The 16757-nt window shown below is 33.1% G+C and overlaps 1 protein-coding gene across 1 annotated transcript in view; it reads left to right on the top strand.

The window, feature by feature from the left end:
- CSMD3 (CUB and Sushi multiple domains 3) overlaps positions 1-16757 on the top strand; it is a 1056828-nt gene that overhangs the window by 891624 nt on the left and 148447 nt on the right. Inside the window, exons 33-34 of the mRNA XM_077163312.1 lie at positions 14832-14945; positions 15444-15539. Of these exons, the coding sequence (XP_077019427.1) occupies positions 14832-14945; positions 15444-15539 (210 nt within the window). The remainder of the gene's footprint in view (positions 1-14831; positions 14946-15443; positions 15540-16757) is intronic.

Below are 16757 nucleotides of genomic sequence, written 5' to 3'. Positions count from 1 at the left end.
ATCAAAATATTCATGCAGATCATCTGCTCAGCTCCACAGTAGATGGTCATATTTAGGGACGTGACATGATCAGATTTGCCTAACTGAAATGGACATGGACAGAGGTGGACAATTTGAATCAAAACACATTTAGAAGGAAGAAAGTGATGGCCTGTATGATTTTACATGTAAGATTGTCAGAACAAGGTATTTAAGGAGGAGACTCTGTGGGACAGACTCTTAGTGCCTAGCATAGAGCTGAACATGGAACAGTCCATCAGTAACATTGTTACTTTGATTGGGTGAGTTGGTGGATACCTTCTCTCAGTTTAGGAAACATTTGGGAGAGGAAGATAGTTTAGAGAGGCAGCTTGGTTTTATTTGACTTGTAACATTCTGCATTACCTTCTTAAGGACAGGAAGCCATTAATCTCAAGTGAACTGAACTAAATACCCTTATTTTGGGTTATCCTTTTTTTAAGCAACTTGTGGCAACTCAATTTATATTTAAGGAAACTCTGTCACATATGATTGATAATTACTTAAATAAAGTTGAGTGTTTGCAAAACAAAACAAGGAAAATGGGAAAGGAGAAACAGGCTGACACAATATTTTTTTAACACCTGGTGTTTGAAGTGATTGCAAGGTATTGTGATTAGCTGAAAAGAATGAAAACATTGTCTCAGCATTTTTTTATGTTATTTTTCTTTGCGGAGTTTCTATGTTCATTGCACAAACATGTAGTAAATATCAGGGAAGTGGACAGTGGGGTACACAAATAAGTAGCCTCAAACAGAGAAGAAAAAGATATTTAAATCAGCATTTCAGCAGAGTGTAGTAGTGTGCATGGCCAGGAAAAGCACAGGAGACAATGGAAGCGTATTTGAACAAACCTCAATCTTTTAAAATATGAGGTGATGGTAAGAAACACTCCCTAACAACTTCCCAGGTTTGAGTCTACAAAGGTGATAAGACATTGTGGCTAAGAAGATTAGGCAGAGAGTCCAGCATAAACCAAAACAGAAGAGTGAAGGGAAGCGTGACAATTTTGGGAGCCGCTAGTAGAGGTATCATCCTATGAAGACTGACTTGTAGTATTGAATGGAGTAATACAATTCTTTTAGCTTTTTACCTAATAAAATGAAAAACATTAAATTTTATGAGATTCTGTTTAGTTGCCATGATGCAAATGAACCATTTCAGAACTGCTGTGGAAGCCTCAGCATCGAGATAAACTGTCTGTTGAAATGTGCTTATTAATTTCTAAGAATGTTTTTATCACCCACACCCACACTAAGGGTCATGCCTCCTCCCCCTCAACACACTAGAAGTGAGATAACACAGTCATTTTTGCAATGAGTTTGTAATGATTTGGTATCATCTCAGATCACTTTGATCCACATTTCTAAACCCATGGTACTACATATTTCTGCATTTAAACAATATCAACCTAATAGAACAGTCATAGTCATGACAAAGAAACAGAACTTGATTTATTTCAGTTGTTTTATCCTATGTTGCCACTTGGGCTTTTATTTCTGTTTCTGTTTAAAACTTAAAGGATTGAAAAATGATTTAAATGATTTTTTCCATATTTCCAAAATTGCATTCATGGAATTAAAATATGAGTCCATTATTTCTTGTCTTAGTTTCCTAGGGCTTCCAAAAGCCCCATCATCTAGGTGACTTAAAGCAAGAGAGATTGATTGTCTCATGTTTCAGGAGGCTAGAAGTCCAGAATCAAGGTAGGAAGGAAACATCCCCTCCGAAGTCTGAATCTGTTCTATGCCTCTCCCTTGGCTTCTGGCACTGGCCGGGCCGTCCTGGGCATTCCTGGCAGGACTGAACCTCTGCCTCAGCTACATGGCCTTCTCTATCTGCCTGATTCCAATTCTCTCCTGCCTAGAAGAACACTAATCATATTGGACTAAGGCTCACCCTACTGCAGGATGACCTCTTTTGAGCTCCCCTAGTTGCATCTGTAATGACCTTATTTCCAAATACAGTAGCATCCAGAGGGACTGGGGATTAGGACTTCAAAATACCTTTTTTGGAGGTTATAGTTTAAGCCCATCCACTTCTCTTTTTTAGTACTGTGATACATATTTTCTTATTTAATATTTTTTTTTGTTTTACCAGAATGAAAGCAGGCAAAATTCAGTGCAATAAGCTTTTCACTAGATTTCTTTTCTGGCTGTTATTATTATTTATGCATTATCTCATTATTAATGAGAATATAATATCTGGGAAGGAAAGGTTAAAACACGATCCACTCTGAGCATCCAATGTGCTCGGTAAGCCATTGTTTACTCTAGTGGGTAAAAGTGGATGATTTTAGTTCAGAAAGTTTTGGCCATGCAACTCAGTAGCACAAATTTCCTTTGGAGTGGCCTGGATGCCTCAGTTTCCTTATCCTCAAAATGGGGATATATATTTACTGCTTGGGTCATCATAAGTAAACCCTGAGACTATGCAAACCAAATTCCTGGCAGCATAAAAAAATGTGGCAAATGTGACCATAATAGAGTGAACATGAACTACCTTTGGATTTTCTCTCACCGTCCTTTCTTACTTTCCACTGACTTTGAATGAAACACCTAATCCATAAATTAAGTCCCAACTGACCTGAAAAAAATTCAAAAATTCAAGTCAAGATATTCTTTAGTTCACTGGATACCTTTTATACCTAAAGATGAAAAATGTATAAAAATATAATTTAGTTTAAGGTTTTGAATAAACTTCACTCTTAAGCCACATCTAACCCTTTTACATTCATATTGTCCAAAGCTTTTCAGGACTTCTTATTTCTATTGGAATATTATGTTATGTCAGATAAATTATATCAGTCTCATTTTATAATCAGTTTCTTTGGTTAATGATCCAGTGTCCATTTAACAGCCAATAAACTCTAACCACCAAATCAAATCTAACAAATCAGAAATAAAATCTAATTATTTATTAAGAGTAAATGTTATATACAAAACATTTAAACAATAAAGGTTTTAGCCTAAAAAGAAGAAGAAGAAAAGAAATAGAAGAATGGGAACATGTAAAGATGCAAAAAATTATCTTATGATAATTTGAATCAAGTTCAGACATAGTTGGCGAAGTTGAATTACATGAATTCAGCATTAAGTGTTTTATCCTCTTTGATCTCCAAAAGGGTCTTAATCAAAGTTCCATTTTAAAAGAGGTTTCATTTATTTAGGGAAAGAGTGTTCCTTTGTGTTTTGAAGTAAGTCTATATGACTTGCTTTGTAAATTATTAGACCTTCACATAGTACCTAGTAAGCCACGTGCACAAATATCTTTTGTTCCTCTCCCTCTATTTGTTTCCTTTCCCTCTATTTGCTATTCATTGGGGCTTTGAACAGTTAACACTCCTCCAAATAAGTTGGGAGGAGTGGAGAGAGTGTTATTTTTTTAGCTCCTTTTGCAATCAGATACAAAATGATTAATTTTCAACCACTTTCCCTTTGAAGACAATCCAAAACACATTTTTCACACAGCTTCTCCTAAAAGCTAAATGCTTTATATAGTTCTATGAATAAATTTTGCACATAAAAGTAAAAAGCTTCTTTATAACGAAATATGAGCTATTTTCCTTGGAATCATAGCACATTAAGTAATTTAGTATTTAGCATGATTTTACACTTCACAGCTCCTGGCACATCTAGACAACATAAAAAACTTGAAAACTTCTCTATCACACATTAGTATTAGAGCTTTCACCCTCTTACGGTGGGAAAAAAGACACAAATCCAGAGAGACTAAGGCAGAAGAAAATGTGAATGGGACATCCAAAATATCAAAAATAAATTATTAATTTAAATTTAGAACAAGAGTATAATCATTCTCAGTCTACAAATATGCATATTCCAATTCGAAAGTACTACTCCTTAGTACAGTATTACCTAGTACAGTCTCCAACCACTTTATTTTTCCTCAGTTGTTCAGCTTAGTGATGGACCTGGACATGCCTTGGAATAGAACGATGTGGTGTAATATGATTAAGCTCTGTTTTCTATGCAGGTATAAAATTATTCATGTCTGGGGATTTTAACCTCTCTTCTTGCGGTGATGTCCTAAATCCTACTGGGACATAGGTTTCCTGCTCATTACTCAACTTTTCTATACTTCAGTTACCTCATTTGTAAAACAAGAAGTTGAACTAGATGACTGCAAATCTCTTTCACAGTTAAAATGTTCTATTATGTTCATGGACTGAACTTATTTCCGGTCAGATTCTCATGAGAATTAGTCTGGGCATCTGCATTTCTACAGTGTTTCCATGAGAATGGGCATTTTAAAATCTTAACAATCTTCTGGTAAACGTCTTTCAACACAGCCCACTGATAGGTTGTAGCTTGAGTTATGAGAGTAATCACCAACGGCCCCTGTATCACTAATTTACCAGGAGATTTAGTTATTTGAAAGGCCAGCTCTCCAAATTTGGATTTCATTAGTTCAATGGAAGTTTGGTTTATTATAACATAACATTATGCCTATCAATTTTCTTGAAAGTAGCTGAATTAATCTATATTTGTATACCTTTGTGGCCAAGAGGCAGAAATTCAAACAAGCCCTTCGCTTATCAACTAATAATAGTAATCCAAATAATTTTCCATGTGGACTAAGTGAAGAAAAAAATAGTCGTCTCAATTTTTCAGCTCTATCTGCATCTCTAAATGATTTTCTAGTCAATATCTTTATATGAAAAGCTGAACGATATCCATGTTTATGAGAGAATTTACATTTGGTTGTAAGTTCCTCAGCCATTAGTACAGTGTTTTGTACATAGTAAGTGGTGAATATAACTAATTTAATAAAGGTATGGTTATTTGGAATCAAGTGGTCAATGAATATTAGGTGCTTTCGATAATGATGATTTTGATGTTGCCGAAAATCAGTGATGCTCACAATCCAGTAGAGATAGTGGAAGTGATAAGGGTGCAGTGATGAGATACATTATTTTAGTTATATGTAAAAGAGTAGTCCCTTCCAAATGAGTGTACAGTCTTTTCTCTTTCTTTGGTTATGAACTGCACAGTTTGATGCTGTTTAGAATTTTTTTAAATCTAACTATGGAATAAAAGTATTTGGGGGAACTGGGACGATAAATAAGACCATTCTACATTAGTACATGCATTTCAGTATGTTCAGTGAACAATACATGCTCTATTTATTTCAATAACTCCTTCATGCTCTGTGACATGTGTATGTATTCTCTGGGGGAAGGTTAAGGGTTGGGGAGGATATTTATAGCATTTTGTGACAAGGATTCAATGACTTATAAGGTTTTTTCCAACAATGAAATTCTATTATTCTTCTTTTGTTTCCATTATTAAGATTATTATTATTAGTGCTGACCATTAAATTAGGCAGAAGTAAAAATTAGATGGTTAATCTCACTTATATAGTAAATCATATATTGATTTTAAGTTTTTCTTTTAAAGAGACAATATGGTCACTAGAGTATGTATGTGTTTTAGACTTGTATATGTATGAATTAGATATAGTTTATTGAGCACCTACTAGTGAGATGCTTTACAGATCAATCCCTACAATAGTCCTATGGAGTGGATATTATTTTGCAGATTAGAAAAAAGAATTAGAAAGATTTACTAGCTTGTTCAAAGTCACACAACCATAAATAGCAAAAATGATCAAATTCCGGTTTATAGGACAGCAATCCCAGAGTCTTTATGACTAACACTTTATTTTGTAATAATTGTGGAAATAAGAGTCACTTAATAGATTCTGCTACTCTTCTGAATTCTAAAGTCTACTCCCGAAAGTGCTGAGGGTTAAGAGAACATAATACACCTTATCGAGAATAAATTCTCATATGAATTGCATAAATACATTTTTAAGATAGCAGAAATTTAATCTTCTGTCAGAAATGATGACATAATAATCTGTCCATTTAGGATTGATGTATTTATTAATATACTATGAAATATCTTCCCCAACTTTCTCAACAAAATATATTATGAAGAATTCATCTTTCTCTTTTAGTTTAAATTCTTTATCATGGATCTTAATTGTTGGGTTTTACTATAGTAAGAGGATTTCCTCAGTGACTGCCAAGGCTACCTGTTCACCCATTGACCACACTCTACTGTGCTCTATTGGATAATGGTGAACAGACCAGGCTCAAGATAGACTCACATTTCATGAATTCATATTCTTCCTCATGTAGGCATCATATTTTTTATTTTTTTATTTTTTTTTTTGGCATGAGCAACTTCTGGGAATTGAACCTGGATCTCTGGCTTGACAGGCGAGATTTGTAATCTTTTCATAGTTGTCTTAAGTCTCAGTTTGTTCTTCTGGAACATGAAGATAATAGTTCCTACCTCAAAGGGTTGTGAAGATCAATGTAGTTGATATGTATAAAGAGGTGAGCACAGCCTCTGTAACATATTGTTACAGATAGTAGGGGCTCAATGAATGATAATTAGAGAATAGTATGCATTTTTAAGTTTTAGAATTATTTTATGTATATATTCATATATAAATAAGTCAATCTATCAGGCATTCCATGTACTCAATATCTAAAATCAATAACTTCTCTTCCTTTAATTGAACACCTCTAATTGGCTCTATTCTGGGAGAATAAGGCTCAGAATATAGTAGAATGATATCTCTATTAAGAATAAGTAGGCTTGGAATTTCTTCTGTTTTGAAAATGTACAAGCATGACTCAATATGGTGAGGTTAGATCCCAAGTTACAAAGATGATTAGCGATGATTTTTTGGAAAATCTGAGTAACTCTTTAAAAATGTTGCCCTGTGATATACTCCTCCATCTGTCGTGCTAAAATAGCTGTAAGGCTTGTCAGTGCAGAGCCTTTGGAGGTGGGAGGTGAGGGGTTCGGTTGCTGTGCCTGCAGAAGGGTAGCATGTGTAGGTGGCAGTGAGCAGAGAAGAGTTAAAGAATTCATTGTAAGCAAGGACTTGAATGCAGGCTTCAGACTAAGTTGTATGAAAAAGTCCCATATGTAAAACAAAGAGAAACAAAGCTCTTTTAGTTGAAATAGGACTGAGGAGGGCCAGGAACTCGTACATATAGCAGCTCTCCTACCTCCATAGTTATCCCCCTCACAGAGAAAACTATTTGCTAAGAATAACTTCATAGAATTAACGCTCAGTGAAAACTAGATGACAGTAAAAGTTTTATATGTTGAGTTTTGTCCTGTTTTAGTCCCCCTGCCTTAAAGAGACCCATGTTTTCCCACAAATATATGGCATTAAAATAAGATGAGGTAGAAAATGTTATATATTAAAAGAGAATTTGGTGACACATCCACCAAAGGAAATGTGTGCACTTTGATCCTGATTTGATCAGACACCATTTGGGGAAAGAGAAGATCAGGGAAATGGAGGCAAGAAATGGTTATCAGATGATAAATAAATAAATGCTAATTTTTTTAGGTATGGTAATTAATTGTAGTTAGTCTTTAAGTGCTGTTCAGTTAGAGATAAATACTGAAGGATTTATGGGAAAATATGATGTCGGGAATTGTTTTCAAGTATTCAAAGTGGGAGATGCAGGGAAAATGAGAGGGGCCAGATAAAAGGATTGGTAAAGTGTTGAGAAGAGTTCAAGCTAGATGATGAGTTCATGGGTGTTTGTTATACTCTCCTCTCTACTTTGTAGGTATTTTAAAACTTCCATAATTAAAAAAAAAATCCCTTACATTATGTGATAGTAAGTGTGAGACTATTTTCCTGACCTAATTCTTCCTGACTCAGTTGCTACTTGGCAGATAAATTCTTCCAGCTGTATAGAAAAATCTTAGGGATGATTAAGGAAAATCACTCATCCAAATTGAAATTGAGTTTAAAATAAAAGTGTTAATAAAATACTCTAACACTTTAAACTTCTTTATTTCTCTTTCTTGTTTTAATTCTTTAAAATATTCAATAGAATTGCTTATTGTGTTTTTCTTGATTTCACTGCTTTTTAAACACCAAATTAATTCTCAGCTGTTGGAAAATGTTACAACTGCCAAATTGCAGATAAGATTCTGGCTTGTAGATGAATAGAAATTTGCTTCTGGAACAATTGAAGAAAATTGAACTATATTTGCTGTAAGAAGCTTTTTTTTCTATGTCCATAAGTTTAAGATATGTCAAAATAGGCTGTTCTAAAATTTTGGTTAAGGCAAATCATTGTAAGATAAGCAAAGACAACTTTAGAGAAGCCTGAAACTAGATATTATGGATTTAGTCTGTAAACCTAGTTAATGGATTGACAGCAATATCACACAAGTACTTGGAAACAAAAAAATAAATTAAGACATCATTAACTGTTAAAGATTCAAGGCAAGCATAGATTCCTGGGGCTGTTCAATACCTGAGTAATTTGCTACTATGGTCAGAGTCATAAATATTTTTATAAATAACATCTTTTATTTACTACTTATTACAAAATAGCAATATATATTAAGATTTTTTGTAATATATCCCTTCAGAGCTAAAATGATCTCTCTGTACTCTATAAACTGCTGACTTAGCACTCCTATGTCATTCTCTCTACGGTAAGATTGACCCCAGTGCTTAGAATGGGGTCAGCCCTTCTAGTTAGAGATTTTAATAGTCCCTAGATAACTTGTATATGGTAACATATTACTAACCTTCACTAAAATGTTAAATTAGCCTAAAGCATGTCATTGTGGCTTAATAGTTACTACCATGGTACTATAATAATAATGATTGTTTGGAATCTAACTGAATATTAGACAACATAAAAGTTTCCGAAGTATTTATGAAACCTTCATTTATTATGATCTCAATTAATACAAATCCCAGCTAAATTTTTCCAGTGCTGGATGGCATTTTAAAGAAAAGTAGAGCATTTGATGTGGAACTGATTTTTAAAGTACTGCCTTTCAAGTACTTCTGAGAGTAATTGTCATAATCATTAAGCTTTATTAATGTGTTTTTTCATAAAATAATAGAGTTTTAATCGAATACCTTATAATCATCTTTAAATAGGAAAGCCTTTAAATCATAAGGTAGCCAAGTGGCATAATAATCCCAGAATGTAACCTTAGAACTATTTATACAATAAATAGTTTCACATTCAGAGCAAATAGCAAAATGGTCTGTATATATTACTGATTTACAAAAGGAGCCTTTCCGCATGCATGAACATTTCTAAAATACTGTCTTGAAATATGCATAAGAGACATAAATATGAGTTGAAATTCATGTAAAACTACCAAACTTTTTGATAGCTTATGTCAACAGTGATTTTTTTATGCTTTCACACTTAATGAAGTACAGCTCCAAACATATCTTTGATTTGAATGTTCTTTATTTTTGTTGGGTTTATAGTGTGGGTGCATGCGTGTATTTTCATCTGCACTGTGTTGGTGAATAAAATGCAAGCTGAGCAAATCAGGGGTGGCTTCTAACAAAAATTTTAACAGAGTGACAGACCAGCTGAGTGCCTAACGTAGTCATCAGAATAAACCGTAGAATACAAAAGCATGTGAAGATTTTGCAAAAAGGAGTAGCAGGCACTGTTGAGAATCAGTCTGAGATCTAAAAGGAATTTGCAATTCTTTTCTGTTTCTTTTTCTGTCCAGAATCCCTTCCAAGTGGAAGTATTTCTTTTGTGATGGGGTCTCAGTACCTTCGCAACAGAGGCACTTGAGATGAAGGGAGTAAACAAAAACAAAAGCAGAATGTCTTCTCTCCTTGCTCTCTTTTTTCTTAGCCAATATACAGAGCTGATAATGACATTTTCCTCTTCTACCCAAGAGGATAGAATGTAAAATCAAGTAGTCAGAAAATTTCATAGCCTTTTTGAAGTTATAAGGCAAATAAATCTTGATTAAACTAGCTCGAATACTCTTGTAACCCTATCATTTCTATCATTTGTTCTAAACATACATGCGTAGAAAGCAGAGGCCAAGAGAGGATATGATAATTAACATCAAAGTCACTTACATTTTTCCTGTCAGTAAATTTTTGGATCGAATTAGTAACATATACATTTACAAAGCAGAGTTATTGATACTAGCAACTGCCATCTTTACTATGTTTCAGGCACTATTCAGTGTTTTCGAGTATCACCTTATGTAAATACATCAGTCCGATAAAGTTAGGTCCTTTCGTTATCTCTATTTTAGAGATGAGGAAATTGAGACAGAGAAAGGTGAAATAACGTTCCCATTTGGTTCAACCTGAATTCATTCATGGAAAGTCTGATTCGAAAACCTGAATGCTTAACCCTTCATTAGGTGGTTTTTTTGAAATGTCCTAATATCATATGTAACACAGACCTATAGATTGATTACTTAAACACATTTTTACTTGATTAATCTAAACCTGCTCAGTGGAGAGTCTGACCATCTTTAAACTGTTCCATTCAATCTATAACGGAGCAAAGGTATTTTGGCGTTATAATCAATATGGCATCACCAATCTGACTGCTAGAAATACTACTACTCAGAGAGACCCACTGTCTTGCTTTTACTCACCAATATGAACACTTTGACATTAAAACAAGTCTGAATCTGACCTGAATTCAACACAACTTCTTAGACATTTGGACTGGAACTATTTACTAACTTCCACAGAAAGTCTCCTTAGCCATGGCTCAGTCTGTTTCTAAGGTTTTCCCTTCTCACATTTGCCTGCCACTGGGATTCTTAGAATTGTTTCCTCCAGAGTGAAAATGGCAAAGCAAAACTCAATCCCTTCTTTATTTGCATAAATTCAATTTTCATTTTTAGTCCAATAAATCCAATCCTGATCACTGAGTAACAGTAACCATGCCCATGTTTGTTTTATTGTCCTCATTTAAAGTTAATTAATTACTAAATCAGTGAACCTGTACACAATGTATTAGCTAGTTATTTCAGGGGCAAAGTAATTAAAGGTGACTTCCAAAAGTTCTTGACTTGCTTAGGCAGTGGTGGAACACTTCAGCTATATGTCAGAGTAGAGTTTAGTGGTAAAGGCAGCTTTAACTTTCTGTTCTAATTATACACATTCTAAGCAAATGCACACTCCTCTGGGGCACTAAACCATTTCATTGTGCATTGTGTCATACCCCACACTTTTTTCCCAGTATACTTTTTTTTCCCAGAAGGAGGGTTTTAAGGTGACTGTTGGTCTGTATTGAGCTTTCTATTTAGTTACGTTAATGCACAGGAATTTCTTTGCACCATTACAGGCACTGTCATTATTTATTGCTTTACATTTGGGATGGCTTAATTGAGCAGAATGGGGTAAGTCTCAAGAATTAAATGAAGGTGATCAAAGGAAAAAGGCTTTGACAGTTTTTGGTGTAAAAACAGGAAAAAATACTTATTTTAAAGGAAAACTCATACCATGCAAGCCTTGTCAAGTAAGTGGAACCCTGCCGGTCTATCTTGGTTGGATTTCACACTATAGAAATTAGATGTCAAGTAGATCTTGCTTTATCTACAAAGTAGGGTAGAAAGACACAATGACTTACCTCACTCTGGATTTTTGTTTTGTTCTGTTTCTTTATGGGGGAACAAATGAACTAGGACAAAATTTTACAGTTGTGTTGAAGATTCTACCAAGATGCTCTGCAAACTACTAAATATATATCTACACACCCACAATTGATTAAAAGATGCAATCTGGGCCTCCCCCAAAGGTTGTCCATTAATGATTATTAATTATTAGAGGACTTGTTTTAAAGAGTGGAATTGCAATTGTCTACATATAAATATATACACAAACTGCCCTATTGTTGTTTTTTAATTAATTTAGTTAGCTAATCTAGCATCCTTTCATAGGCAAAACATGAACTGCCACCTGAATGACCACAGATACAACTAATATGTCTAAGAACAGGAACCCCATCTGTCTTGATCACCTTTTAACCCCAGCATTTAGCTCAGTATCTGGTACATAATCCAATAAACTACAATCAATAAATATTCGTTGAATTAATAAGCCATGTTCTAGAGGAAAATGTATGAAAAATAATGGGCTCAGAAGTAGTTTCAGACACCATAACAGGTAATTTTCAGACTTATCCATTGAGATAATGTACATGGTTTGTTTGATAATATTATAAATTGGATTGCTATTATTTAGGGAAGACTGAAAAAATGTTAACATTATTTTTAACATCCATTATGGTTAAAGAAGGAAAAAAACACAGAAATGTTTCCTTTAAGAAACAGCTTAGTGCTTAAAGCGTACTTTAATAGCCCAGGGATAATGTGCTTTTGATATCTACATGCAAATCTCCAGAGGAAGGGAAAAATGCTTGAAGCAGAGATGCAGCGAATTCTGTATCTCTGTAGAGAAACCAAGAAAAAGAAGGGAGAGTACTTGCAAGCCATGCCAGAAGGCATAAAATGCCCAGACTTTGGGCATTAATTGTAGTCTTAGACATAAAAGGGCAGTCCAGCCATTAGATTGAAGCATCAGCATCTAGATTAGTTTTAAGAGCTGATTTTTAGAGGGCATAATTATGACTTTTATGCAAATATTAACATGTATAAAAAATTTTATCTAACCACTTAGCTACTGAGGCACCCAGAAGATATTACTGTAGTTGAAAAGACAATTGAAATAGCCATAGATAGTTGATGATAGATAGATGAGAGATAGGTAGGTAGGTAGGTAGGTAGGTAGGTAGGTAGGTAGGTAGATAGATAGATAGATAGATAGATAGATAGATAGATAGATAGATAGATAGACAGACAGACAGATAGATAGATAATAGACAGACAGACAGAAAGACAGACAGATAGATGGATAGGTAGATAAGGAGACCTGAAATGAATTTATAATAGATGCAAAACATGTCTGTTCAGAGAGCAGCAATCCATTTCATTCCACCACAGCCCTCCCTGTAGCTTCAATGATCCAGAAGATTATCTAGACAACATCTTGCCTAGCAAAGCATAACCACCACTAATCTTTTGGTCCTCTTTGAAGTATGTCACTATTTTTCCTACATGAATCTCAACAAGTGCAAATGACTTCAAAAAAGAGAAAAATTACATGTTTCCTACCTTTCCTGAGTAAAGAATAGTTATCTATCAAGACCTTATTGTGCAATAGAATGATTTAACAAAGTTCCTTTGATCAGACTAATAAAAATAATAATAATGATAATTATTATTATTGTTGTTGGTTTATTATCATTATTATTATTGTTACTACTATTATTATTATTGGTTTTGGCCACCTGATAAAGCAATAGCAAAATCTGCATTATAATAGAACCTCTTCAAGAAACATTTGGAAACAGATCATCCAAATTCCAATCTAAACAAATGCTAAAACAAAAACTTTTTTGGTTGATCTCTCTCTCTCTTACTTTCTCTCTCTCTGTCTCTGTCTCTCTTTCGGAGTATTTTTGAAATAGCTTCAGATTTGGTTGACCAAAATTCTGCATCTTTCAAAGAAATTATGGACTTACAGAATTTTTCATATGACTTGCAAACCTTTAAAATAATTTAAAATAATTCAATACATGTATCTGGTTTGGTGAAAATACAGGTTTGTCTTCATGACTTCTAGGAAATATTTTAAGGAGGACTATTTATGGATTTTAGCACTTTAATTTTTCAGGAATTGTTCAAAGCAACAACACTGTATCTTCTAATGTTCATTTCTTTTACCCCACAAACAACTGGACTGAGATCACCAGCTTATTTTAGTAGGCCACAAAAATTAATGTAACTTTTTCTATAGTATGATTTATATATTGATGTTCATATGCAAAACTCATCATCTGTCCAGTGAATTCATCTGTCTTCACAGGGACTGCCAGAGGATGTCCGTAGCTTGATTTAACCTGCAAAATATGAAGGACTTTAAAAGTACACATATTTATTCAATGAATAGTTAAACTAAAGTAATATGATTTTTGAATTTATAAGTATTACCTTGCTCTATGTTATTCAACTTTCAAAAAATTTGTATTCTTTTAAGCCCCGCAATTTTTCCATTTAATAAAATATTTTAAGAATCATTTTCATTATCTCTTTCATTTTTTTAAGTAAAAAGCACAAGCTGATATCTGCAGTGAAACGGGCTCTTTCTTTGAAGTTACAGATGTGTTGACATTTGCAGCTTGGATAGTTTCTGCTCATAAATTTAATATATAATTAAAGGGCAAGTACAAAATGAAATTTAAATGGTACATGTGAAAATTCTCTTGGAAAGTACTTCAGGACTATACTTACATGAAAAAGTAATTGTTCTGTAAAATTTTGTAATGTCTCAGTTGCAGAGGAATCATAAATAATGTTTCTTTATTTGATATATTACCAGTAAATTTTTAAAAAATAATTTTTAACTTAGAATATAAATTAAACACTATATCTGAAAGGTATCTTGCTGATATTTTTCTAAAGAAATTATTAATGATGTAATAGCCTTTTGAGAACAATCTAAAAAAATCCCCTAAATTTTGTCTATTTCATCTAAAAGAGGAGAAAAAATTAGAAAAAGAGAAGAGAGTCACAAAGTGAAAAGGATCAAACTATACTGGGAAAAATAAAAAGTAGCTATTATAAACTATTAATCAACGATCTTATTGCTGTTGATCTAAATTAAATGTTACACCCATTCAATTGCTTTAAAAAAATAGTCTTCTTAAAATTTTATTGATTTTAGGCCATGGTCATTATTTTTATGACCTGAAACATATGTGTATGCGATATCAACCAATTGGCACTATCCTCTTTTTAAAAAGGTTAAAAAAAAAAAAAGATGACTATTATATTGTAATACTTTGTTCTCTCTCTCCTCCTCTTTCTATTTTTGTTTTTTTTTTTCTTTTCGTTTTTGGATGGTTGGTGATTTGTTTGCTTCTCCTGGTTCCTGTTGCTCAGTGGTGTTTGGCCAGTTTGTATTTTTCCAGACATCACTCCACGATGTTGTTGAGGTGTATGATGGGCCAACTCAGCAATCTTCTCTGTTATCTTCCCTCTCAGGATCCCATTCAGGTATCCTTTACTAGAACTGCCATGCCTCAGTTATTGATTAAAGACTGACTTTGATTGGTTGTGTAGTGAAAGTTGAGATTTATATCATCCATATTAGAAATAAATTAAATTGAAAATAGAACCACCTATTTGTAAAGACTAGAAACACAACAGTAATTCAAAAACTTGAGAAAAACGTGACCAACTATTTACTGAGATTGTAATCATCAAGTAAATATAATATTTAATCACTTAGCTTGTGGTATTTAATGTAATATAAAATATGTAAGGACTCTTTCAAGAATGCAGAAATATGTATCAAAATGTACTTAAAGCTCTCTGGTGAAAAGGTTGCACTTCAAGCTGAACCCATACAATATATTTTTAGTGGTAGGATATTTTAAAGTAATTTTGTTGGAACATAGATTGACATTTTCGAATGATGGTGTAAATTAATATTTGTTAGGTTTACTGAATGAAATTTATTTATGATATCTTAGTGTTTGTTTTGTTGAGTAGGAGAATCACTTCCACTGAGTTCAGGTAATCAGATCACAATTCGATTTACTTCAGTTGGACCAATAACAGCTAAGGGATTTCACTTTGTTTATCAAGGTAAGTGACCCTGTAGCTTAGATACACACTAAGGAATGATATTAGTTTCCAGGCTATTTTCAGAGTTATTGAATGATGTGATCCTTATAACCACTAAGGAAAGATCGAAGTTGTTTTTCTTTCTAATAGTTTTGCCCTGATCCTCCTCCTATCGAACAGAGCACTGTCAATTACACAAAAGTAAAAAGACCTCACTGCTTCCATCATCATTCTCGATTCAAATGCATGATTTTCCTTCCTTCCAACATATTGTTTTCAGAACCTCTATTTTTCACTCTATTCTTCACTCTCAACATATTCTCATATTTCCTTCATACTCTAGCACTATAAATTAAAAATGTTCAAAATTTGGGGGGTGATGGACTTGGACATGGTAAGGAAATCATTACTTCATTCTAAAATGACAGTGTCTCATTCTTTCAGGAGAATTCAAATATTCTTCATAGTTATTAAGGATTCCCGTGCAATTAGAAGTTCATTTACACAGTTTTGTTCTTACTTTTTATAGACAGGCTTCCATATTATCATTATAAATTGAGCTCTCATTTGAAATATCTTGTTTGTATTATATATGATCATGTAGTATTTCTTTTCAAATGTATCTTGAACCTTATTCTTAAAAATTTAAAACACTCGTAATTAGTATTTTTAATAAGCCCAATGATCCCATTTACCAATTGGCTTTTATATTGTTTTATTTTTATTAGTATTTCCTCTCTAAATAACTTGAGGTATTCTTGATTCAAAAAAGGCACTATAATAAATAGAGTTATTTTCACTCAAGTCACATAAGAGGAATGAATCTTTTTGGAATTCATCATATCATTTTTAAGGATTTTGTCAATCTTTTAAATCCCATCTGTATGTGTTTTAAAAAGAAAAAACATCCTGTTATCATTCTATTTTACTAAACAAAAAAAAATGTAATTAAGGCTGTATTTATAAAGCCTAAAAATAATTTCAAATTTGATATATGATTGTTAAAGTAAAAACTTCTATTGTTGTTAATCTGTCTGATTTATTCTACTTAGCCTGAATGTAGACATTGTTTTGAACAACTAAGATCTGTGAATATGCTATTAATTAATAAGATGTTATATTTATTTTATTTTATTTTATTAGTTAATTAATTACTTAACGTTTTTGACTGGGCAGGCACCAGGAACCGGATACATTTAGTTTTATAAATCTTTGATTTTTAAGGAACAAATACTGAAA

The sequence above is a fragment of the Tamandua tetradactyla genome, chromosome 6 (genome assembly GCF_023851605.1).
Source record: "Tamandua tetradactyla isolate mTamTet1 chromosome 6, mTamTet1.pri, whole genome shotgun sequence".
In the NCBI taxonomy this organism is placed as follows: Eukaryota; Metazoa; Chordata; class Mammalia; order Pilosa; family Myrmecophagidae; genus Tamandua; species Tamandua tetradactyla.
Note: the sequence above shows the minus strand (reverse complement) of the source record. Positions and strands in the feature narration are given on the sequence as shown.